A 24,705-nucleotide genomic window follows, 5' to 3' on the forward strand; every position below is an offset into this window, starting at 1 on the left:
AAGTGTACCAATTCACCACAGGGGGAATTTTTACACAGCTTTCATTTAGCAGCAGTTTGCGGTTTTAAGGTGGATCTTACAAAGTGAGTCAAAGGAATTTACTACAGTTACTATGACAATCTATACACACATACACACACAGACACAGATATACAGAATCATATAAAGGTACGTGTCAAAAATTCCCCTCAAGTTGGTGAAATATTCACAGCTTTTCTCAACATTTCATTTTTCTCAACATTCTCAGCATTTCTCAAGAGGTGAGGGTTAAGTCTTGGGAAGTAGGGAGGGCACTTCAGCCCAAGTTCCATCTTTCAGTGACAGTCCTCCAGTTATGGCAAACATGAGTGTTTGTGAACTCTGAGGGGTGTCCCACTGAGAGGGAGATGCTGATTGCTGCCCACTGTGGTACAGGAGACCTAAAAGGACAATTGTTTGTAGGGTCACAATATGATTGGCTTTAGTCATTAGTAAATTTCCATGCTGGCCCCAGTCCAGGTAGGGAATTACTAGAAAGTTGTCAATGTGTCGGTGACAGTAGCACCATTCCAGTCAGGCTTCAATCAATGGGAGGAGTGTTCTGAGACTGCCAGGAGATGACTGATTATCCCTATGCTTGCTTACTACTTTAGCCAGGTGACAGGAGTCCCTGGTATGATCAGGGCCTCCTTTCTTACCCATGTAACAGTTCCTGGTATGATTGAGGGATGCATCACCATCCAATTCATTACACAAAGGTCAGGGCCTGCCAGGAATTCCTTAGATGGCAAAGCAGCTCAGAGGATGGGGGGGAGGATGCACCGCCACAAGGTGGAGGACTGTTTTGGTGGCTTCTCTGATGAAGGGAATGTATCGAGTTAACTTCTCCCTCCTGCGCAGCTGTTTACTGATGTCCACTTGTCCCACTTTGCCAGAAAAGATGAACCAGCTGCTGGAGGCCGTTGGTGCACTGAGCTCACATGAACTATAAATCGCTCTGAGTTAGCTTGGTGTGTATGTATGATCTTGATTTATGTTCTCTCCTCTGATCATCAACTGGAGCTTTACAATGAAGACAGTAGAGTACCTCTGGAAAAATGAAGCTAACTAAATGATTACCTATCTATCTCTGAGGGCGTGTACATCCTTATCAGTTGGCTTAAGCATGATGCAGAGGTCATCAGCCATGGTGCCATTCTGATTAATTTATCTGATTACACTATACCTAGCTACTGCTTTTGGATTTCAAAAGGGAATGGCAGATTCAGACCCAAGGTCACTGAAACCACAAAAAGCAGGAATAAATATGATCTTATTTCTGTGGGTTCATGGTCACCAATGTGTTTGCACTGGAAACAGAAGCCACCTCTTATCTATATCCATGAAGGAAGGAGACCAATGTTCTGCTGCTTTAAGTGCTCTAGATGTTTGTCTTCTGTGGAATTGATTAAACAGCTCAATCATCATAACAGATTCCCAAAATATTCTGTTGCTGAAAATAAACATAAGATTGCTGGTTGATAAGAGATACCAGTAAAATACTAGTGAGTTCATTAATCTGTGAAGTAAATCTTTACAGGCTAAAGTAATTTTTGGCAAAGAACATGAAATATAAAATACCCCTTATCAGTTCATGTTGTTCTGGGTTTTTTTTAATAGGTCTGATTTGTTACCATTTTCTGAGAATACGATTTCCATGCCTCACATGTTGTTATTACGCCCTTTTCCATGGATAAGTCAGTTTATTAGAGGAAAATATATACTGAATTCAACAGCCTGAGGAAGGCAAGGCTGGTGCTGCTGCTCTGTATAAAATCATAGAATGGTTTGGGTTGGAAAGGACCAGGATCATCCAGTTCCAAACCCCCTGCCTTGGGCAGGGACACCTCACACTAAACCGTGCCACCCAAAGCTCTATCCAGCCAGGCCTTGGAACACCACCAGGGATGGGGCATTCACAGCTTCTGTGGGCAGCCGGTTCCAGTGCCTCACCACCCACACAGGGAAAAATTTCTTCCTTATATCCAATCTAAACTTCCCCTGTTTAAGTTTGAACCCACTACCCCTTGTCTTGTTGCTACTTTCCGTGATGAAGAGTCCCTCCCCAGCATCCCTACAGCCCCCCTTCAGATACTGGAAGGCTGCTATGAGGTCTCTATGCAGGCTTCTCTTCTCCAGGCTGAACAGCCCCAACTTTCTCAGCCTGTCTTTGTACTGGAGGTGCTTCAGCCCCTGATCATCCTCGTGGCCCTCCTCTGGACTTGTTCGAACAGTTCCGTGTCCTTTTTATGTTGAGGACACCAGAACTGCACACAATACTCCAAGTTAGGTCTCACGAAAGCAGAGCAGAGGGGCAGGATCCCCTCCTTTGGTCTGCTGATCACACTTATTCTAATGCAGCAGTGAGAATATGTGTACGTAGAGATACACAAACGCACATGTATGTACAAGGAAGATCTCTCCATCAGTTGGGCTCAGACACTATTCAGTGGCTAGCTCCTTTGTTTCAGTTTCCCCAGTTGCTGGCTGCTTGGCCTATGAGCCTGCAAGGCCATAGCTGCACCCCAGTTGTTGGTACAGACCGTCACATGTACACACGTGGCTGGCCAGGATTTCCTGGGTGCCAATAGCTGCCTCCCCGTGCTCCTAGGTACAGAGATGTTCTTCCATCCAGAGCTGGCAGGGACTCCTATGGTCCCATAGGTGACCCTACTGTGCTGGTTTGGACTGCTGGAGATGAGCCTGATGGGCTCATGGCTCCTGTGGTAGACCTGGGAGTTGCCCAGCAGGATGTTACATAGGCTCTCTGCCCTGCCATTGTCCCTCTAAGTAACCCAGTGGGTGTGCAGTGGAGCTTTTATCATGCAACCCAACACAGTTTATGTAGCCATCTCACCTTTCTGTGTGGAGCAGAGTGGGAATATTGCCTGTCCAGAAGCTGTATAGGAATTCAAGGTCCTGATTTTTTTAATGTTTTTTTTTTTCCCTAAAGGTTCATTCCTGGAATGCATTTCTTAGCTTAGGACCTACACAAGGAAAATTCTGTTTGCTTCACAAATTATTTCTCCATTTATGAAACTTTACATGAAGGCTACAGGTCTAAACAATCTATTCATTAGTGTATTTAGTGGGAGGAGGAATGAGGGTGATAAGGACAGTGCAGGAAAACTAAGAAAACACATTCCTTCTAACTCCACCCAGTCATTTTACATCTTTGTGTTTGTAAGAAAAAAAAAAAGAAAAAATCGATTCTGGCTTGGTCAAATATTATATAAATCAGTGTGATAAGTGGCAGAGCATAGGGCACTGGGGAATGAGGCCAGAGAGGAGAGAAAGAACTGAGAGAACACATGGTTCCTAAAATTGCCTCGGTTTTTGCGTCTGATCTCTGAGGACAGTGGGAACAGACCTTGCCCTGACTCTGCTTTTCAGTGTACATTTGGGAGAACATACTTTACATAGAGGAGCAGTTTTTCTACCAGCCCTTTGGGTGCTGGCAGTCACTCTTATTTGGAAGCTTAAGGAAACAATATACTTTATAAATTTTGTAGTTCATGGTCAGACATGAAATTCCCCAGCATGGATGCAGTTTTTTACTATACCACTGTACTAGTACTGTCCACCCATGCTTTTCTACTACTTAAAGCAACAAAGCCACTCCATGCTTAGTTACCAGAAGAAGGGTTTTCTGCTCCTTTAAAACAGGCAAGTCAATGGATTTGCTACTGACTCTCCCTGTTACATTAGGTAGTTCAGATACATTCAGGTTAGATATACAAGGTTAGGAGCAATAGTGCCCCATTTTGTAACGAGAAGCCTATTAAAGCTATAAGAGTCAGATGGGATTCTTCTTCATCTCCATCTTTTTTTTTTTTCTTTCCTCCCCATAGTCATCTTGAATCGAAGGAACAGCAGCCAAATCATGGTCCTTATAAATTTTATGGCTGCATTCTAATTCATGTGGACTGGATCAAACTTTATTGTCCTCCACAAGAATCGGTGTAGATAGCTTGACAGCCCTCCTTTATTATCTAAGATTGGGAAGAGAAAGTACTTAATAATTAGTGATAGTGTTATGAGTTGGTGTTTGCTTCACTTTTTTTAACACCTTCAATTTGATAATAACATAAGACAGGGCTTTATCAGTCAGATAAGAGTTGGCAATTCTTTAAGTCTTTTGCATACAACTTTTAACTGCTTCAGCTCAACTCTTATCTGGCTGATAAGATTAATAGCACTATTTCTCACGGCTTTTTCTTTTTTTTCTTGCCATGAAGTTCAAAGGTTGTCTGAGAGCAATATTCCACTATTAAGACACAGATGCCCAGAGACTGCCTTTTGCTTTTGGATAAAAGTCTGGGAGTTTTCAGAAATCATAGTAGTAAGCTTTGTTTTCATGAAAATTGCTGTACCTGCTTTTGCTCTTCCTCAAGCATACTGGAAGTGAAGGGCAAGGCTGAATTTCCAAGCCTTGGATATCTTTGTTGGCAGTTTGCGACACTGCTATTCATCAAACGCTTAGAGGGACACTTCAGCCAGTCACAAAATGCGGCTATTCTGCTACTCTATGAACAGTGTGTATGATCCATTGTTAACACAAGCATCTCATTCCTTGCTCTATGTGTGCTTTTGCAAACGAGATGGGTGATACTGAAGACTTTCATTTTCATTGTATTATCTACAGCTTAATATTCAGAATGATTCTCAGTCAGGTTATTAATATCTCCCAGGAGAGAAACTCCACAACATCTGTGGGCAACCTGTTCCACTGTTTGATCATGCTTGCCATATATTTATTCCTTATGTTTCAACAGAATTTCTTGTATTTCACTTTGTGCCCATTGCTTATTTACTCCCTACTGCATCAGGTATTTAAATCCATTGATACAATCTTCCAATATCTTAACCATCTTTGTGGCTCTTTGCTAGATCCTCTCCAGGATGCCCATGTCTTTCTTGCACTGGGTAGCCAAGAACTGAACCCAACACTCCCATCTGTGGCTTATCAGTGCTGAGGACAGGGGAAGAATCACCTCCCGAGCCTGCTGGCTATACTCTGTGTAATGTAGCCAAGGATGCTGCTGGCCTTGTTTGCCAGAAGGACACATTGCTGGTTTATATTCAGGTTTTTTGCCAACCAGGACTCACAGATCTTTTCCTGCACAGCCACTTTCCATACGATTGAATTCCCAGCATTTACTGTTGCATGGGGCTATTTCTTCTCAGTGCAGGAGTTTCTGTTTCCTTGTGTTGAACTTCATGAGGCTTCTGCCTGCTTGTATCTCCAGCCTGTCAAGGTACTTCTGAATGACAACATAACCATCTGGTGCATCAAAAAAAGCCTTACAAAGCTTTGAAAAATACAAAATAAAGAATGTCATTGATGTTTCCTTTTCCACCAAACCCATCATCTTATCATAAAAGGTTATCAAGTCAATGAGGCATCAGTTCATCAAGTCAATGGATTTTTTCCTTCATAAATCCATGCTGACTACTCTCAATCACCTTTTTGTCCTTAACATGTTTGAAAATCATTTCCAGGGTTCTTCAGCACCATATCCCATGGGATTCTTCTAAGCAGGTCCTTTAGCAGGCCAGTCTGTTCTCCTGAAGTCTGAGGTTGTAAGACTGCTATATATCTTGTTTCTCTTAGGATCCTGAGCTCTACCATCTCTTGGTCACTGCAGCCAAGACTGCTCCCAGACTTTGTATTTCCTACTAGTTCTTCCTTGTTTATAAGTATCAGGTCCAGCAGAGCATGTCTCCTTGTTGGATCTCCATCACCTATGGCAGGAAGCTCTTGTCACTGCACCTCAGAAGGCTCCTGGATTGCTTGTGCCCTGCTGTGTTGCCCCTCCAGGAGATATTGGGGTGGTTAAAGATGCAGTTTCAGTGGGGAGAGGTTAATACATTAGGATTTGTGGGTACCTCACTGTCTGTGACAAAGCAAGATGTGAGGTAGGAAGTGGTATTTGTGGGTAGGTAGACACTGACATGGAACAAAAGTGGTCAAACATAAGTCTTCATGTCAATGGCATTGCTATAAAGCCAGAGGGCTGCTCAGATGGGAATCAGAATCTGCAGGCAGGGTGAAAAATTGTAATGCTGAGAGTTACAATTCGCTAAACAATAACACAAGAAAACAGTTCACAAAATACCATTTGGGCTTCTCAGTGAATTGAAACTATGGAAAGATGTAAAAGAAGCTTCAGATGTGTTTCAGGAGTACAAAAGTAACAAGCTCTGATAGTACTATTAGTATGATACTGTGCTTGCAAATTGTAGACACTTTATTTCACATGATAAAGCTGAAGTAAATCTTGAATTTTGTTTAAATAAAAACTCTAATTTTGATAAAAATATCCTTTAGTCACTAACTGTATCAGGAAAATGTTGCTTACAAAAGAGTGAGAACTGAAGAGCTATGTCTGTCCTGGGAGACAGAGAACATGAGCCCTGAGTGGAAGATTCCAGCACCACTTTTAAGTAGCAATATTGGTATTTGCTGTCCAGCAGACTGTATTTGCTGAATCAGAACATTGAACCAATCGTGCTTAGCTTTGTCTGAGTGTTTTGGTAGCAGTTTGCATGCTGACCCTTTTCTAGGAAAGTATTTATGTACAGCTAAAAACTAAACACCTTTGGTTGAAGGCAAACACATGCTTAAGTAACTTGCTGGACTTGAGCCCAAGGGCCTTGTTCACAATTATGGCTCTGTTGCCCATTGCGCTCACGTTCTGTCATCAGATATAGTGCTAGCCAGCAGCTCTGCTTAGCAATGTAGCAGTCCTGTCATTTTGCTCATTATTTTGAGTTATGTTTCTTTCTCCATATTTCTAGAAGCAGCCAACACGGGGCAAAGGAATTAACAGAGTATCTCCTAAACATGTTAAGATGTTTATGGTGCTGAATCAAACAGACTAATAGATGTTTACAAACCTTCTGGCTAGTTTTAAAATGGTGTACATCTGCTGACTCCTGTTTTAGTGGGTGCAGGAGTGAGAATTAACAGCAAGTGGCATAGCCATTGAAAGAGTAACTTTTTGAAAGTAGTGAATTGTGCATTCTTGGAAACAGAAGCCTCTGAAACAGAGGAGAAAGCAGGTGGATGGATGCAGGAAGCACTTGATTATCTGAAATAAAAAAGTGGCTTTCTCAGTGTTAAAATTGGAGTTCTGCCTTTTGGAGGTGGACGTGACAGTTTGGGAGTAAGCAGGAAGTAACTCAGCAATAAAGTAATCTCCCTTTGACACTGACATTTTCTTTACAAACTGAGTAGGGGAGTATTCAGACAAGCATGAATGTAACCTTCCAATTTTGCTTTTGCAGCTGTTTACAGAGTAATTAATACAAAAGCTTTCTTTACCTCAGAGAAACATAAATGAGTGGCTTTCATATAGTAAGGTTTGGGAGTATGGTTTACTCACCCCTGTTACAGCCTCTTTAATTAGTGCTTTTAAATTGCATTCACAGTTCTTGCCTCTAGCTTGTTAAAATACATTCTTTGAAAGGAAATGCCAAATCTGAGGTTAAAAAAGTAACTAAACTTATTTTGTCTGCAACCAGATTTTTCAGTGGCAATAGTGGAACTGTTCTTCATTGCCTCCTGTTCTGAGAGATCAACTATGGAACATGCTGAAGTAGATGAAGTATGTGTTGAGCAAACCCAGAAGTACTGTGTGGAGAGACCAATATATAACCAAAAGCTCTTGGAAGGACAGCTGCACAGACGAGAAAGAGCACCTCAGACTTTCAGGCAGAAGATTGCACATTCTTGTCGGTAGGGGTTTTGTCTTTATTTTATTGGTTAGAAATATTCTAATTCTTAATTGATTAATGCACAACTTATAGTCTCTTCAAAGAAATAATAGCAATAGTTCTACTTTGATTATTCAGTAAGACTGCGATGAAGTTGTATGTGTGTTTTTATATGTTAATATATAACTATATTACAAAATGCTGGATAAATTAATTGAACTGTCTTCATCAAAGTAGAAAGGAAAATATGCAGCATAGGAATGTGAATTATTAGTCAAATCACATGACATGAATTCATAAGGCCCAGAAAAATGTCTGTCCTTTTTAAGTAGAAATACTTAGAGCCAAACTTGTGCTTCACACATTCCTTTCGTGGAAGATGAGTGGAAATATATGACATCTGTGTAGAAATCTAATTTATTAGTCTAATAAGGACCTAATAGAGGTATTCTGCTTTGGAATCAAAGTATCCTCTGATTAGACAGGAAATTGCTGTAACTGCACAACTCTTGTTCTGCAGTACCAGAGGATAGTGAAGAGGAACTTACTCTAGTTAAGTTCACATTAGCATTCCATTTATCCGTGCTTCATTTGCAGAGTTGATTCAGTTCCTTGCTAGAGCCTTGTTCTGCAAGACAACAAATTATTTCTGCCTGACTGCTTGTCTGTAAAATATTCCTGTTCCCATGATCCAACATTTGGAGATTTGTTTTGGTTAACAGAATGACCATTCTAATGGTAATGGCACCTAATTCCATCTCAAATAACTTATATGTCCTGAATGAAAAAATATGTGGATCAAAATCCTCCTGAGCTATGACTTCTTGTGATTCAGTCTGCTTGAACATGGAGAAGCGTGGATGACTAATTTCTCTCTCACTTGTAGCAATAAGCTTCCTCACTGTGCAATGTAGTCCCATGAGAATTCAGAAATGTTAACAAATCTCTGCAGTTCTCTTGTAGTTCCCCTACACAGAAAAACATTTATATGATCGTAGTGTCACATTTTTACCTAAGGTTAAACTTTCCTACCACAGCACAATCAAAATATGGTGCATGGCAATACTGGATAGAGATATTTGTTTCCTGGCTCTGTTCATTTGTCATGAGTCAGAGTTTTAAAAGCTTAGCAACTTTGCTAAGAGACACAAGGATCAGTGTTGCTGGCTCTAGTGGCTTTCCTTTCAGGGTAAAGAAAGGTTATGTTCTCAAATAGCCTAAAAGTTAGGCTATCAGTAGCAGTGATAGTAACAAACATTAGTAACATAATAGTTTGGCTTTTTTTTTTGAGCATAATATATAAAATGTTATAATCAAGTATAAAGCGTGCAAATAATAAGTAAAAATAGGAAAAAAAAATTGTACTTTGAGTGAAAACTGCTGTCAGAAAGCAAGTTATCCTCAGGGGATTGGTACTAGCAATGTTCTCAGCAAAAACCATTATGTGACTGCTCAGTTGTGTATGGACTTGAACAGTTAACTTCCCAGTGACCTTCAGCCTCGCAAGACTGTGATTCTCTTCTCCAGTTCCATAAGGATTGTGAACAGCAACCAACATATGATGAAGGGCTAAATTAACTGGAGTCTTAGTTGTTTGTGCTTGAGCTTTGTCCAGAAATTGTCATCAGGGGTCTGAGCCTGCCTTTAATGGAGCTTTTTTCCTGCATACAGAAGAAAGACAATTTTTTCAACCCATTTGTCCCTTGCTAGTGTCTAACTTTTTCTTTCTGCTTTGTATTTTCAGTTGTTCTTCTAAGAAAGCCAAGTCTCATCTTTACAGTTTCTTACCAATTTTAAAATGGCTTCCCCATTACCGAGTAAGGGAATACTTGTTAGGAGACATTATCTCAGGTATAAGCACTGGGGTTATGCAGCTTCCTCAAGGTGAGTGTTTCTCTAGATGTATTTATCCCTTCTGTGCTTTTTCTGGGTGTGCTTTTATAGAAGTGCTTGGCTTCCTGCTTGTGAGGATAGGATGTGTATTTCAGGTGTGTGTGTGTAGATCAGTGCAGCATTCCTCACACCAGCCCATAGTGATGATTCCCTTAGAACGTCAATGATACACTGCAAACTGTGAAAGAAGCTTACCTCTCTGATCAATATCTACAACTCTTGATGACAGAACAAATTTTCACAGTTTAAGTGCATGTCTGAACTTTTGCTGAATGCACCCAATTATTTTCTGATCTCATCATCCTGAAACTTATAGGAAATCTGCAGAAGGTAGCACTATCTGATAGACATATAGACATAATGTTTCAGCAGAGCAACTGTTGCAAAGTAACCAAACTAAATTTAACCAGAGAACAATGTGCAAAATCAGAGACTGATCCCTCTTTTTCTCTTAAGGCTAGAAGTCACCAATTTAAGCTGGAACCATAATAGTGGGTAATGATTTACATCGTGGAAATAAATCAAAAGTATCTTACATAACAGGACTGCAAATCTGTAGAATTTCTGGTAAATTACTTGGGAGTTTGACCTCAAGTGGAGCCTGGCCCTGAAACAGGAGTAGGCTCCGTGGAAGAGAAAGCCAGTGTTCACTGTTTTGTCCAGGTCTTGCTGGCAATCTTTTGTTCAGCCTGACACCTTACTATCAGCAGTTAAAGAACTGCTATGGGATTAGAAAGTGACAGCATTTTTACAGCAGTATCATTATGCGGTACCATCACTGCTCTGGGAACAGCAGCTTCATAACAGCTGCCACAGTCCCAGTAGATTTCCCCAGAAAATCTTGGGAGTAGAGGGAATTCTTGAACTTGTGCTGAGTCTCATCTAGAGGAGCCTTCACGTTAAGGGCAATGTAGTTAAGTATACGTAAGTTTTCTTGCATTTTGGCTTATTTTGTATTTCTACCTTACTTGTTCAACTTCAGGCTGAGGCAGGTCTGAAGAATTAATCCGTAAATCCAAGAAGCCTAGATTTTAATAGGCTATGAAAGCTATGGAATGTCCTGACTTAGTCTGTGCTGTTTATTTCTGCAGCTCCCTGGTTTGTGCGTAAGTAATGTGGTTAACTCTCAGGTAAAACAGTCATATACTAGACACACGAATTACTGGCTGTATATTGTGTGATGACCAGATAAGGGTGCTGAAGTTAAGTGGTCAGCACTGAACTTTATACTTAATTTTGTGACTTTGTTTTAAACTAAACATTATTCTTTCCTTTAGTGACAGCAGACGTGCGCTTAAACTGCTCCTAATCTTTTCCTTTCTAAAAAGACAAAAGTTGAACTTTTATTTTTTGCAATGGATGTTAATTATAGCAAGCCGAAGTTCAAAGAAGCCTGGGAATCATTCCAGACAGAACAATGACCAGGGTGTTTAAACCATGAACTCCTGTCATGTCAATATCTCTTTATTTCCTTGGCACTGACAGCAGAAGGAATAAAAGGGTATTCAGATCGGGAACTTCACATGGTTCACACCCTCCAGGTTTTGAAACCACTGGTTTTCAGTTCTGGTCACTTGCAGTGTTACATTCGTCACCATGTTAAAGGCCTGACTGTTATAGTACAGGGTGTTCTGATATTCTTGGCATGAGAGGTAGCCCCTGGGACAGAGAATATAGCTGGGATGAGTTTCAGAAATACTTAATGAAAGCTCATTGCTGCAAGAGAATAATATCAGCAATCCACTTCTGATAGGAATGTGAATTCTTGGTTAGGATTCAGACGTTGCTTAGGGCATGAGCAAGGCTGTGTGAACTATTACACTGTGCAAGACTGCTTGGATGACACACAGAAGATCCCGTCCTGGTTTTGTTCCTTCATTGTAACCTTTGTCTTTCAATTTAAAAATAAATTGATAGGGAGGGGTGGTTTTGAGTATAACTGGTTCTCCATGGTGGGTGAACCATTGCTTCCTTTTGTAATTTGCACTGGACTAGTTAAGGTTTTCTGTCTTAACTTGGACCAGTCTTCCCAAGCGTGGTAAGAACACACAGCTTCCTCAGGTGTCGTGAGTCTTTATCTGTGAAGATGTATCAGTGAACCAAAGCAGAATACAGCATTTCCTTCTCAAGGCCCATTTGTTCTGTTCTGGTGTCTAATTCTCATTAACACAAGCCATGTAGAACTTTTGATTTTGCTGGAACTGCTCGGGACAGTTGTGCACACAATTTGCTTGTGAGCCTGTTACATGATAAGCACCTGCGGGGTAACATAGAGGGGGAGTACTGTGGGAGCTGTCCCTCCCCTGAGTCCCTTAGAGCTGTTCCCCTACAACTCCATCACTGTGGTTTCAAGTCCCCTTACTAATAGGACTGGTATGGATCGCAGTTCCACTGTGTGGAACTGGACAGGGCTTAATAACAAAAAGGACTTCATTTCTTGTGAAGTTTACCAGACTGTATAAGCTAGGTTACCATGCAGCATGTCTGATGAGAAAAGGAGAAAAATAAAACGTGTCCCACTGGCTACGGGGTTTTGGATGTTTTTAGTGACAGTCTTTGACAGATGAAACCAAAAGCAACAGGAAGTGTTTGCTGGCTATTAAGACAAAAACCAGTGAATACACAGATGCACAGATGTACAGACAAACACACATGCACACACCTGCAGTGCCTGTAGTTAGAGACTTCTGCCTTCCTGACTCAAACCATCAGGTTTTAGGAACTGCCCTACAGTATTACACATATCAAAGAGTATTGCCTGCAAGGTCTTTTGGTTTTTAAACCTGTGATATCTCACTAGATTTCCTGTTAGGTGAGTTCATAAATCCTTTTGCTTCAGATGGTTTCTTTCTGTTGTTTGCCTGACATACATATTTTTGTTTCTTTTCTAGGTTTAGCCTATGCTATGCTGGCAGCTGTTCCTCCAGTATTTGGCCTATATTCTTCATTTTATCCTGTCTTTCTATATACCATTTTTGGAACCTCCAAGCACATATCCATAGGTATATCTGTATGGATAACTGGAACTCCATGTGTGTTTAATAAGGTTGTAAAAAATGGAGAAATAGTGTAGTTATTTTTCATAAATTCCAACTGAAGTGAAGAAATGCACGTGTCAAGCATTAGCAGTAGTTTTTATTGTTAATTTATCCATCCTACTTAGGAGGGAATACAAGACCATCTTTTATTGGATTAGATCTAGAAATGTGTGCTGTGAACACCAGAACTATGATTTCATTGCTGTCTGTGTGGCCAAAATGAATCTTTAATTTCCGTAATAGAAACTGAGATAGAGAAAAGTAATGGTGTTTACTTAGTGTAGAAGTGTATGTTCACCATCTAATTAGCTTTAATGGTGCTGAGCACTGAAGCAGATTTGGGGACTAAAAAATAGAATATTTAGGTAGAAAACTATTATAGTTTAATTCCATATATCTCTTAATAAGAACCACCCCTAAGAAAAAAAGCCAGGATTTTAACCGATTGTTTTTTTCTCCCTCTGATTTCAGGCACCTTTGCTGTGATTAGTATGATGGTTGGAGGCGTTGCTGTGAGAGAAGTGCCTGATGAAGTGATTTCTATAGGCTATAATTCTACTAATGTTACAGATACCCCTGAATATTACAATGACAGGGATGCCAAGAGGGTACAGGTTGCTGTGACTCTCGCCCTTCTTACAGGAATCATCCAGGTATGTGCTTGCAGTTTCCTGTAAGGGCAAGTTCAGGTGCTGCTGCTAGACTTCGTTGCAAGGGAGAACGGGTCATGTTGGATCCCCGGTCAATACACTTGTGCTTCAGTGCTGCACTGTGTAGAATACAAGATGTTTCATGGCAGCCACAGAACAGAAGTGGCAAAGGATACATTGAAGTCAAGTCTTTGGCATCTTGGCTTGACTGGAAAAAACGAGACCTCCTCCAATTTATTGTTTTATATCCCATTCATAGAATCATAGAATAGTTAGGGTTGGAAAGGACCTTAAGATCATCTAGTTCCAACCCCCCTGCCATGGGCAGAGACACCTCACATTAAGCCATGCCACCTAAGGCTCTGTCAGACATGGCCTTAAACACTGCCAGGGATGGAGCATTCACAACTTCCCTGGACAGCCCATTCCAGTGCCTCACCACCCTAACAGGAAAGAATTTGTTCCTTATATCCAATCTAAACTTCCCCTGTTTAAGTTTGAACCCGTTACCACTTGTCCTATCAATACAATCCCTAAATAAGAGTCCATCCCCAGCATCCTTATAGGCCCCCTTCAGATACTGGAAGGCTGCTATGAGGTCTCCACACAGAACCTTCTCTTCTCCAGGCTGAACAGTCCCAACTTTCTCAGCCTGTCTTCATACGGGAGGTGCTCCAGTCCCCTGATCATCCTCATGGCCCTTCTCTGGATTTGTTCTAACAGTTCCATGTACTTTTTATGTTGAGGACCCCAGAACTGTACACAGTACTCCAAGGGAGGTCTCACAAGAGCAGAGTAGAGGGGCAGGATCACCTCCTTCGACCTGCTGGTCACGCTCCTTTTGATGCAGCCCAGGATACGGTTGGCTTTCTGGGCTGCGAGCACACACTGAAGCTAGCTCACGTTTCTCATTGACCAACACCCCCAAGTCCTTCTCCGCAGGGCTGCTCTGGATCTCTTTTCTGCCCAGCCTGTAGCTGTGTCTGGGATTGCTCCCACTCAGGTGTAGGACCTTGCACTTGGCATGGTTAAACTTCATGAGGTTGGAATCAGCCCACCTCACAAGCGTGTCAAGGTCCCTCTGGACGGCATTCCTTCCCTCCAGCGTATCAACTGAACCACACAGCTTGGTGTCATCGGCAAACTTGCTGAGGGCGCACTCAATCCCACTGTCCATGTCAGCGACAAAGATGCTGAACAAGACCGGTCCCACCACTGATCCCTGAGGGACACCACTCGTTACTGGTCTCCAGCTGGACATTGAGCCATTGACCACAACTCTTTTTGTGTGGCCATCCAGCCAGTTCTTTATCCACCGAGTGGTCCATCCATCAAACTGATGTCTCTCCAACTTAGAGACAAGGATGACATGCAGGACAGTGTTGACCGCTTTGCAGAAGTCCAAATTGGACCTGATGTTCTCTAATCTGTCCATAAATGCAAACACATGTATTTATTCATATCCCACACTGCACCTGCCAGTGGCATGGAAGATTTAATTCATTGATGACTGTTCACTGAACTGTGGCTTTAGAAAGGCCAGGTTCAGATTTGCCTGACCTGGCTTGGGCACCAAGGGAAGAAGTGTCCTGTGGCCTGTATGCTACATAGTGCTGATGTTCAGGCTACAGTGGGATTCAAATGGTTAATATCTCTTCTTCATTAGTTGTGTTTAGGTCTCCTTCGATTTGGATTTGTAGCCAAATATTTAACGGAGCCTCTAGTACGAGGATTTACTACTGCTGCTGCGGTTCATGTCTTCACTTCCCAATTAAAATATTTATTTGGCATTAAGACTAACCGATACAGTGGACTCCTCTCAGTTGTATATGTGAGTGACTACATTTACTAAACATGCAAATTCTGCATTGTCTGGATCTAGTACTTAAGCCTTTTCCTATTTTTATTCTTTATTGTTGTTGTTAATAGTAGCATTATTAGTATGATGGCATTGAGTAGAATAATGCTTCAGTGTTCAAAACTCTGTATGAGGTCTTTAAGTGCATAGCAATATATGAGCATCTTAAACTGCTGCTTGGGTGCAACTTGATAGATCAGCATGGTCTAAGAGGGGCAGATTTTAGGATTCTGCTAAATGCAGTTTTGTAATATGAACAGATAATATTCATTGAAGCAAGCCTCTGGTACAGCATGGGAAAATGTGCTACTAAGTGCTTCACTACAGACCAGACATGTTTTGCAAAGCTAGGAAATGTTACTGCCAGAACCTTGCCCAGTCTGTAGTTCTTTAATTTCAACACAATTCCTGATGGGTATATTCTTCATTTCCTGTCTGTAAGCTGTTTTGTAGCGCAGTTGGACACAATGTGCTGTGTCACCATAAATGTACCTGTTCTTTACAGTGGGAAAAACTGTTTTGAAATAAGGACAGTCATTGTAAAACATTGGTACTTACTGAAGACCCTAAGCATTAAAACTGATGGAGGGATTCACTATTTGACATAGCTCATAGCTTAATCTTCCACTCTGTCCAACACATAGTGATTCTGGAAGACAGAAGGAAAACCATGCAGTGTAAAGCTATGATTTGGTTAGTATGACTTAAGTAAAACCAAAAACGCCAGTTTAGAAAGCCCCAAAATTGTTACCACAAAATCAATGCCTTGATTTTGCAGACAGGAATTCCTGAGTGGAAGAATAGGGAAAATCTCAGGTATCTGTAAAAACTCAAGCTGTTGAGCAGATTGATGGCTCAGCAATAATGAAGGCTTCAGGATTTCGACCACATGGAGGCTATAGAAAATACTTTGTGGGATCTTTCTTATATATTTGTGCAGATATAACAAACATTTTGAAAACAAGGCCACACTAATGATAAATTCCTTAATTTGCTGTTTAGTTCATTAACCCAAAAACCAGATACACTAACTGCCAAACAAATAGGAGGGAGGGTATACATTTGAAATGTACTGTCGGGACATACTGAATGTATGATATGCTGATAATTGCTCTAACTTTCCTTCTGTCTAAAGAAAGGTATCTACATCTTCTTTCAGAGACCTCTCCAGAGGTCATTTACTTTTTACTTATTTTAAATGCAGTGGAAGGAGAAGTAATTGGTAGAGGAAACATCTACCCTCTAGCAAGTTCTGTGTTCCAGCAAGATTTCTTTCCTAACACCCTTTTAATAGTCTTTTCAACTAAACCATATTTGGCATAATGGCCAGGTCAACAGTGGTGCAAAATCATTCTTATTTAATCATACTGGTATGGTAACCTAAATGGTTTTATCAGCAGTGTTGTCATTTTAGAATGCTTTATGCGGCTTTAAGTAGATGTGACTTGCTAAAGAATGCTAGAAGGTATTAGAAGTTTGCATTTATTGCTTTCAAGTAGCTGCCAGGACGAAGTATGTGTGAAAATGTTGAGAGCAAGAGATGTGGTTTAGTTTAGACTTCTGTGACAATCTTTTCTCCAAATTTTTTGCCCCATTTGAAGAAGACAGATACTGTAAATGATGACAAGTGCATGTCCCTCACTGCAATACTCTGAACTTCTGGGTTTTGAGGGAACAGTGGGGATTTTGGTGAGGCACTGATTCATGTAGTAATAAATGCAGAATATAACAACAGTATACAACTTGTTCTTCTGTGACAAATCTCCATGAAGATTATATTATTTTAGGAATAATTATGATACTTCTGTTTTGTTGCAGAGCATAGCTGCTGTGCTTTCAAATATAACAACGACCAACATAGCTGCATTGGTTATTGGATTAACATGCATTGTTCTACTGTTTATTGGCAAGGAAATCAATCTCCGGTTTAAAAAGCAGCTCCCAGTTCCTATTCCTATGGAGATCATTGTGGTAAGGGCATTGTGAAATTCTATAGCTAAATCTTATAACTAACCTAAAGCTATAGAAACTATTTCATATTCTGTCAAGTCTGTTGAGCTTTAGAGTAACTTCTGTTGAACATCATTAATTTGAGGCTTGATCCAGTTGAAGGTTTGGATACTCATAAGATTATGGACTGATGTGCCCAAGTTTTAGGTGTAAAGTCCCAAAGAGGAACTGAAAACTCAGACAAACGCCCACCATCCCTGACGGCAACGGATAGGTAGAGATTTGTTGTAAAACCCACTCTGTCCTGGAGTTTGGGCACCTGAATGATTCTCTGAGGGACATACCTTTGAATGGCATTTATCAATTGGAATCCAAGAGCTCAAAACGCCCTTCTGGAGGAAGGTGCTTACAGATGCCTGTTTCAGAGGTTCCGCAGGGCTTGCTGGCTTTTTAAAATGCAGTGGTAGAGCTAACTGGACTTGCTACTTAACCTTCCTTCTCTGTTTCTGAGACTGATAACTAACTGCAGCATTGGTTCTGTTTTGAACGACTACTCCAAAATACATGGATAAAGCAGACCATCTTAGTGCACACAAAGCTCACATCTCAGATTACTTTCCACCTTTAAAAGTGGTTGGATTTAAAAATGAGTTTTTGGATAACTAGAGCTCTCAAAACACCCTGCACAAAGTCAGAGCCAAGAAAGGGAATAACTGAAGGTAAGGGTACAATCTAGATAGAAGGAACAAAGAAAAGGGATGCTGTTGAGAGATGATGCAGGTGGTGTAGCAGGGTATTGTTTGATAAGGCACTAGCAAAACAGTCACTGGTGGTGCACTGGTTCTGTTCACAGATAGCATGCTGGCTATGCACATGAAAATATGGCAGTGCAGATGTCCTTGCTTTGTCCTTGCATTCAGTTTCCAATACGCTATTTTGCTTGAGCTTGGCTCAGGTCAAGGGAATTTGAGTGATTCATATTCTACCATAGCATGTTCCATTCAGCTGTTTCCAAGAAGACTTCATAAAACCAGTGAGGGTTGAACATGGTGGAGGGAAACTCATCATACTTTCTCCTTTTTGTCTATTTCTTTACCCCCTAAATCCTAGAAAACTGATTGACAAATAAATGTAATTCCTTGTGTGTATTATTCATAATCAGCTAGCTGTTATTAGTTCTTCAGGGTGCTTTTTCTCTTTCTAGCTGAGGTTTACAAATGTGTTTGGATTTTTAGGTAATCATTGGCACAGGAGTTTCAGCTGGAATGAATCTGAATGAGTCATACAAAGTGGATGTTGTTGGGAATATTCCTCAAGGGTAGGAATGATATATACTTACTGAAACTGTGCCTTTTCTGTATGGCATGTAGCTTTTCTTATAGTAATTTGTAAATATTATTTCATCTCCAAGGTTACGTCCACCAGCAGTTCCCGAGATTCAGCTCATCCCATCAATATTTGTGGATGCAATAGCAATAGCAATAGTTGGATTTTCAATGGCTGTATCGATGGCCAAAATCTTTGCCCTTAAACATGGCTACACCATTAATGGGAATCAGGTAAAGTATTGGGATTGCTTTGTTGGAAATTCTCAGAAGCACCTTTATTATGTTGTTAAAATAGAAAGGGATATTGGACAACGTGTGTGAGGTGTCCCTGCCCATGGCAGGGGGGTTGGAACTAAATGATCTTAAGGTCCCTTCCAACCCTAACTATTCTATGATTCCGTGAAAAGTAAGTTTTTCTTTCACAGTGGAATCAGGTCAGATTTTTGATGGCCTACACATTTAAATGGGAGGAATTATTTTAAGTTCTTCTGGCTGTGTTTTAATAGCCAATTTCACTTTTAGCTTCATTTTGGGGAACTTGATTCTGTTAGACTTGGACATATGCATGGTTGTTCATTGTAGATCTTTTCCTCAGTGCCATACGCTATTTCAGCTGGATCTTAAACCACAGAACTCCTTGTCACAGCATGCAGTGCATGCCGAGTGTTTAAGCAAACAAAAAAAGGACTGTACAAATGCAAAGAGAAAAACCCATTAAGAACCTGTAACTCAGATCACCTCAGTTACAAATAGCAGGATGTAGAGTAATCTGGGAGGCCTCATTGCAAGCAAATACTTTCTTACAAATCAGAAACACAGTACTGAGGTAGATGGAGCTCTGATCTCCCTCACAATAACAGTTTTCGTGAGGGATCTTCTTGATGAAACAATGGACACACATTGGTTTTGTCATGTACAGCAATGGATTATCATCCATGGAAACACAGCCAACACTGCTCTTGGTTCTGATAGTACTAACCAGATAGTTTAGGGTGGGAAGCAAAGAATAGTGTTGGTATGAGAAACCATTTTCCGTGTATATTCAGGATTGAAATTCAAGTTATACCAAAGTTGAAGAAATCCTTGAAACAAGCAATGCTGTCATTCATTTTAGTTTTCAATCTGACTCATTACCATAACATTAAAAGATGGCAAATGTCTCTGGCACTTCATCAGACACTTTATTTAACAGATGATTTAACATGTATCAGCTGGTGATTGTGTGAGAACCACAATTATAAGCAACAATCAGGTTACTTATTCTCTGCAATAAGATTGCTCAAAAGCACTGTAAATAAGATGTTGTTATTAATATGTATGGGTAGCTCCAGCTTTATACAGTTGCTCGGTGTAACTGATTTTGTTTTACTTTATTGTTTAACACAGGAACTTATTGCCTTGGGAATATGTAACTCTGTGGGATCTTTTTTCCAAAGCTTTTCAGTCACTTGCTCGATGTCTCGGAGTCTTGTTCAGGAAAGCACCGGTGGGAAAACACAGGTATGTAAACCCAAATTTTGAGCCAAACCCAGTTTGCTTTTTGGAGCTCCAAAGCTAGCATCTGAAGCTTCACTAGACTGCCAGATTTCTCTGCCTGGGCCAGAAGGAATGACTGGAGTTTCCCATGTTTCAAATTTGGGCCAGGAGAGAAAGCCACACAACAGCCAGAATGGGTGAACTGAGTGGGAGGGATCAAAAGTCATTTGAGCAACCAGCCTTGTGGAAAGCATGAGAGGGGTAAGCTAATCAGTAATACTGCCCTTTGAGGGCACTTGAAGTAATTTCTGTCTTCTTTTGTTCAGATTGCAGGCACTCTCTCCTCCATTATGGTTCTGCTGGTAATTGTGGCTATTGGATACCTTTTTGAACCGCTTCCACAGGTAAGGCAGTTTTGCCTGTTAGGCATTGCATTGTCAGTGAACAGAGGCCAGTGAATATTGCCTAAAACAGAGGTTGTGGGATGATCAGTAAGCAACACAGTCAGGCCTTGTCCAGAAACCTTTAAATTCTGTATGCATTTTTGCTGTAATTAGACTAGAAATTAATAATATTTTGGAGGATCCAGCATGATTTTTGTTGATGTTTTTAATATTGGATATTCCGGGCTCTGTCCTTAGAATATAAAAATGATACCTTCAAACAATTCCCCTTCAGAATCATTTAGGTTGGAAAAGACCTTTAGGATCATCAAGTGCAACCATAAAACTAGCACTGCCAAGTCCACCAGTAAACCTCATCCCTAAGTGCCACATCTACGCATTTGATTTTAATACCTCCAGGGATGGTGGCTCGACCACTTCCCTTGGCAGCCTGTGCCAGTGCTTGGCAGCCCTTGTAGTGAAGTTGGTTTTCCTCATATCCAATCTAAACCTCTTCTGGTGCAACTGGAGACCATTTCCTCTCATTCTATTGCTTGTTGCCTGGGAGAAGAGACTGACCCCCACCTCACTACAACCTCCTTTCAGCCAGTTGTAGAGAGTGAAAAGGTCCACCCTGAGTCTCCTTTTCTCCAGGCTAAACAGCCCCAGTTCCTTCTGTCCCATAGCACAGAAATACAGCTATTTGTAATGCTCTCAAGTTCTTACTTGGCATTGGGTTTATTTTGCTTCTGAAAATTGCATTTGTGCAATATTCTTAGACAGTGCTTGCTGCAATTGTCATGGTGAACCTGAAAGGAATGTTTAAACAGTTTGGAGATGTCACACACTTCTGGAGAACCAGTAGGATTGAGTTGGTGAGTAATACACAGCTCAGTGCATATATTTTACTGTATTAAATTTGTTGCTCCTCTTCTTCCTGACCCCCAAACAAGTTGAAACTTATCAAAGAGTTACAAATCGGTGTTGCATTGCAGATGAGCGTGAGACATGGAGCTGTAAGTACCCGAGGAGAGTGATCTGTTGCAAACAAGAATGTTTTGGTGGTTTTTCAGCAACCTTTAACTCAGGTCAGAGTAGTTTGGTTGCAGTAAAAGCGAAGCATTTGCAGTGTTGCTATAGGAACTGCGCTGAAGGCTGTGGGAATGTCTGGGAATAATTTGAAGAATAGAGCAACAAAGAAAACTGGTTGAAGGTATTTGCCATCCGCCAAAAACCTGGCTGGAGTGGGCCAGAACTGAGAGTGTATCAGAGGGAACATATCAGTGGCATTTTTCTCCTGGATTAACTGGCTGAAGGAAGTTAAGTGAGAGCTACTTGCAGGCCTTGAATATGTGTTTTTTAATCCTAAGGTATTTGGAGTCTGATGGTAACACAGGATTCCTTGGAGAACAGGACTTAAAGCATTAATTAATTTGTGATGGTTTGTCAGATGTTGTGTTAGTGTGCCTTGAGCTTTTACCCCTTCTGAAAGGTTAACATAATTACAGTCTGCTATCATGATGGATTACATTATAGTGTGTTCCAGAACAGAATTGATACATAGGTTTTGAGGCTGAATTACGCTGTTGTTTTTGCTGCAGACACACAAAGGACACGTAATAATTCAGACTTTTTCTTTGTTTTAGGCCATCTGGGTGGTAGCTTTTCTGGCTTCTCTTTTCCTGGGACTGGACTATGGTTTGCTTACTGCAGTAGCGTTTGCGATGATAACCGTTATTTACAGAACACAAAGGTCAGATTTCTTCTTTATCAAAATTAGTGTTTGCTGATCTCCTGTGTGGTTTTGTTTGTTTAAGGGGTGCAAATCAACAGAAGACCATTCCACTCCCTTCAACTGTATACAGTATAGAATCTGCCTCATAATACAGGCCATGCTCTTGTGGCCCTGATCCAGGGTTCATATTTTATTTTTCTGAGAACAACATTTCTAGAGGACATGAACTTGCAATTCCAATGATAAACATAAGAATCTGATTTCTTTTATTTATTAATTATCTTTACTTGTTTTTAATGCCTAGAGTTCAGAACTTTGAATCTGCTCGATGCCAGTTTCAGTAAATGATTACATTTCTGTGCACTAATTGTCAAGGTCAAGCAGAAGTTGTGTCATATTATCATTAGATGAATGTTTAGTTATTTTATAAGAAAGTTCTAATTCATCAAAAAGTTGTGCCTGCCCTTTAGTTTTTCACATCATTTCTCCTCTTTCCCATTCCAAGTGACAGAAGTTTTCTATGAAGCTTTCTAGGTCTACAGTGAAACGATTTCTTGCATTTGTGGATAGGACTGTCATGTGAGGCTTCTTTTTTTCTGTATAAAAGTCCTGGTTTCAGTCTGCGTTGGAATGAAACCAAATTCTAAGATTTCCTCTGCATAAATAAGAGTATTTTTCTGCCATCTCTGTACATTCTTGTTCTTGCAAACAGAACAATAATGTACTTTGCTGTCACATTGCTTGTAAGTTGGCAATATTCATCTGCTCAGGAATAGTCCTTGGGAGCAGAGTGGCTCTTTGACATTGCAGCATGTTTCCTACCAGCATGAGTTTCCATTTTTGCAAGGTAGTCGATGTAGTTGTGCCAGTTATTGCCAAACAGAGCTTGCCCTGAACCTTCTCATGCTTTGCCCCATGCTTTTCAGAACATGACAACACTATAGTGCCAAGTTTATAAATTGGCTTTGCACTGGCAGAAGCAAACTTGTCTGGTCACCAAATTGTCCCTTTATTATATTCCTGCCATAAACTGCCTACTGTGTTTAGATAAGCCTGTACCAGGCAGGCACTGCAGAATGACCATTAAAGTAAGTTTCAATCTGTATCAAGCACTCACTTTTCCACTTTGTAAGTGTATTACTGAAACATTTGCTTCCATTTCTTTCTAGCCCTCAATACAGAATCCTTGGTCAGATTCCTGACACTGACATCTACTGTAATGTGGAAGAATATGAAGAGGTAGGAGTGCATTCTTCTGCATTGAAGAGTTTTATGTACTAGAGCAAAGATGACTGTGGCAATTTGCTGCTTAGCCCTACCATACTGCTCATAACATTGTTGCCTGCCTAGCATTCACCTGTGTTGAAGGAAAAGAAAATAAACATTATTTTAGTAGTAAAAGGTATTTTGTTCAAAATGCTAGGCTTTGATACTGCATGTATGTTTGACCAGTAACCTTTATACTACTTCCATTGTACTAGCTTGTACAAAATGGTCAGGTTTGTAGGAATACCACTACTAAACCTTCTATGTACACGAGTACATACAAGGCCACCTTCTTTACTTGTGTGACAGTATTGCATGAAATCCATGGAACCCAGGATCCAAACTGATATGTTCTTTGGAATTCCACCAGCTGTTTGAAACAGCATCTCCGTGCCTCCACCGATCCCCTGCTTATTGAATGTAGATGATTAATGGCACAATTGCTTGCCATGCACTTAGCTTCTTATAAACGCCATTTTGTTCAAGTAAAAGTTGGTGAAAGCAGTATATTTTGTCAATATAATGGATATAAACATGCTGTATTTATTCACAAATGGAAACTACAATTTTCTGCACTCTGCTGTGTTCTCAAAGGTGCTGCTGTTAAGGCTACAGCTCCCTTTACTGAGGAGCCTAGTAAAGTCTAGGCTTTTAAAAACCTAGACTGTAGAAGTCTAGGTTTTTAAGTCTATAAAAACCTGTGTGAAAAGATGATGCTGTAAGCTGAAAATATTCTCACTAGCAGTTTTGCTTTGAATAAGATACAAAGCAGAAGTATATGTGGGCATATTTGTAGCTGTATGCAAAGAGGAAACTCCATTTTTGTTATTCTGACTGCAGTCAGCATTTCCTTCTCCTGTATAAAGACAAATTGGCAGCATATGGCAGGCTAGATCTCTGCTGCTGGCCTGGTCATTTGCATGTAACATGCCAAGAGTGCAGCCTGTTTAAGGATGACTTAATTGAAAGCAGAGGAAAGAAGTGATATTGAGACCTATCTATCTGAAGGCCTGTTTAAAACCAAAGATTTGAAAGGGTCTGGTTTTGGTAGCTGAGGAAATGAGAAAGAGGGAAAGAGAGCAATAGGTCATTATGTTTGTAGAAAGGGAGGCTGAAAGGAAGTATTCCTAGATCTGCATGATTTCCTCACGGTAATCCACCTGCAGATAGCAACATCAGAGAACTGCAAATATTAAATTCCTTTTTATGACTGTACATTTTGTTGTTATAAAGAAGAAGAAATGTTACATGGCATCGACTGTGTGCAGTATTACACCAGGAAGGGGAGAGGCTCTGATCTGATCAGCTTTGCTCACAACAGAGTCAACCTTCTTTATTTGACACATGCCAATAGCCATTCTGGGTTGGCTGTTGTGTTGCTGCATATTCAT

At 40.6% G+C, this 24,705-nt stretch overlaps 1 protein-coding gene across 2 annotated transcripts in view; it reads left to right on the forward strand.

The window, feature by feature from the left end:
• Positions 1 to 24,705, forward strand: part of SLC26A5 (solute carrier family 26 member 5) — a 36,464-nt gene that overhangs the window by 7,634 nt on the left and 4,125 nt on the right. For both annotated transcript variants that reach the window (XM_061366290.1, XM_061366291.1), the window contains exons 2-14: positions 7,546 to 7,759; positions 9,482 to 9,621; positions 12,522 to 12,632; positions 13,140 to 13,321; positions 14,985 to 15,149; positions 16,995 to 17,147; positions 18,362 to 18,444; positions 18,538 to 18,685; positions 19,841 to 19,954; positions 20,257 to 20,334; positions 21,093 to 21,188; positions 21,960 to 22,066; positions 23,218 to 23,287. In XM_061366290.1, the coding sequence (XP_061222274.1) occupies positions 7,605 to 7,759; positions 9,482 to 9,621; positions 12,522 to 12,632; positions 13,140 to 13,321; positions 14,985 to 15,149; positions 16,995 to 17,147; positions 18,362 to 18,444; positions 18,538 to 18,685; positions 19,841 to 19,954; positions 20,257 to 20,334; positions 21,093 to 21,188; positions 21,960 to 22,066; positions 23,218 to 23,287 (1,602 nt within the window). In that variant the 5' untranslated portion in view covers positions 7,546 to 7,604. The remainder of the gene's footprint in view (positions 1 to 7,545; positions 7,760 to 9,481; positions 9,622 to 12,521; positions 12,633 to 13,139; positions 13,322 to 14,984; positions 15,150 to 16,994; positions 17,148 to 18,361; positions 18,445 to 18,537; positions 18,686 to 19,840; positions 19,955 to 20,256; positions 20,335 to 21,092; positions 21,189 to 21,959; positions 22,067 to 23,217; positions 23,288 to 24,705) is intronic.

The sequence above is a fragment of the Neopsephotus bourkii genome, unplaced genomic scaffold (assembly GCF_033783945.1).
Source record: "Neopsephotus bourkii isolate Nb327-2 ecotype Australia unplaced genomic scaffold, CSIRO-AGI_Nbou_v1 NB_1328, whole genome shotgun sequence".
Lineage (NCBI taxonomy): Eukaryota > Metazoa > Chordata > Aves > Psittaciformes > Psittacidae > Neopsephotus > Neopsephotus bourkii.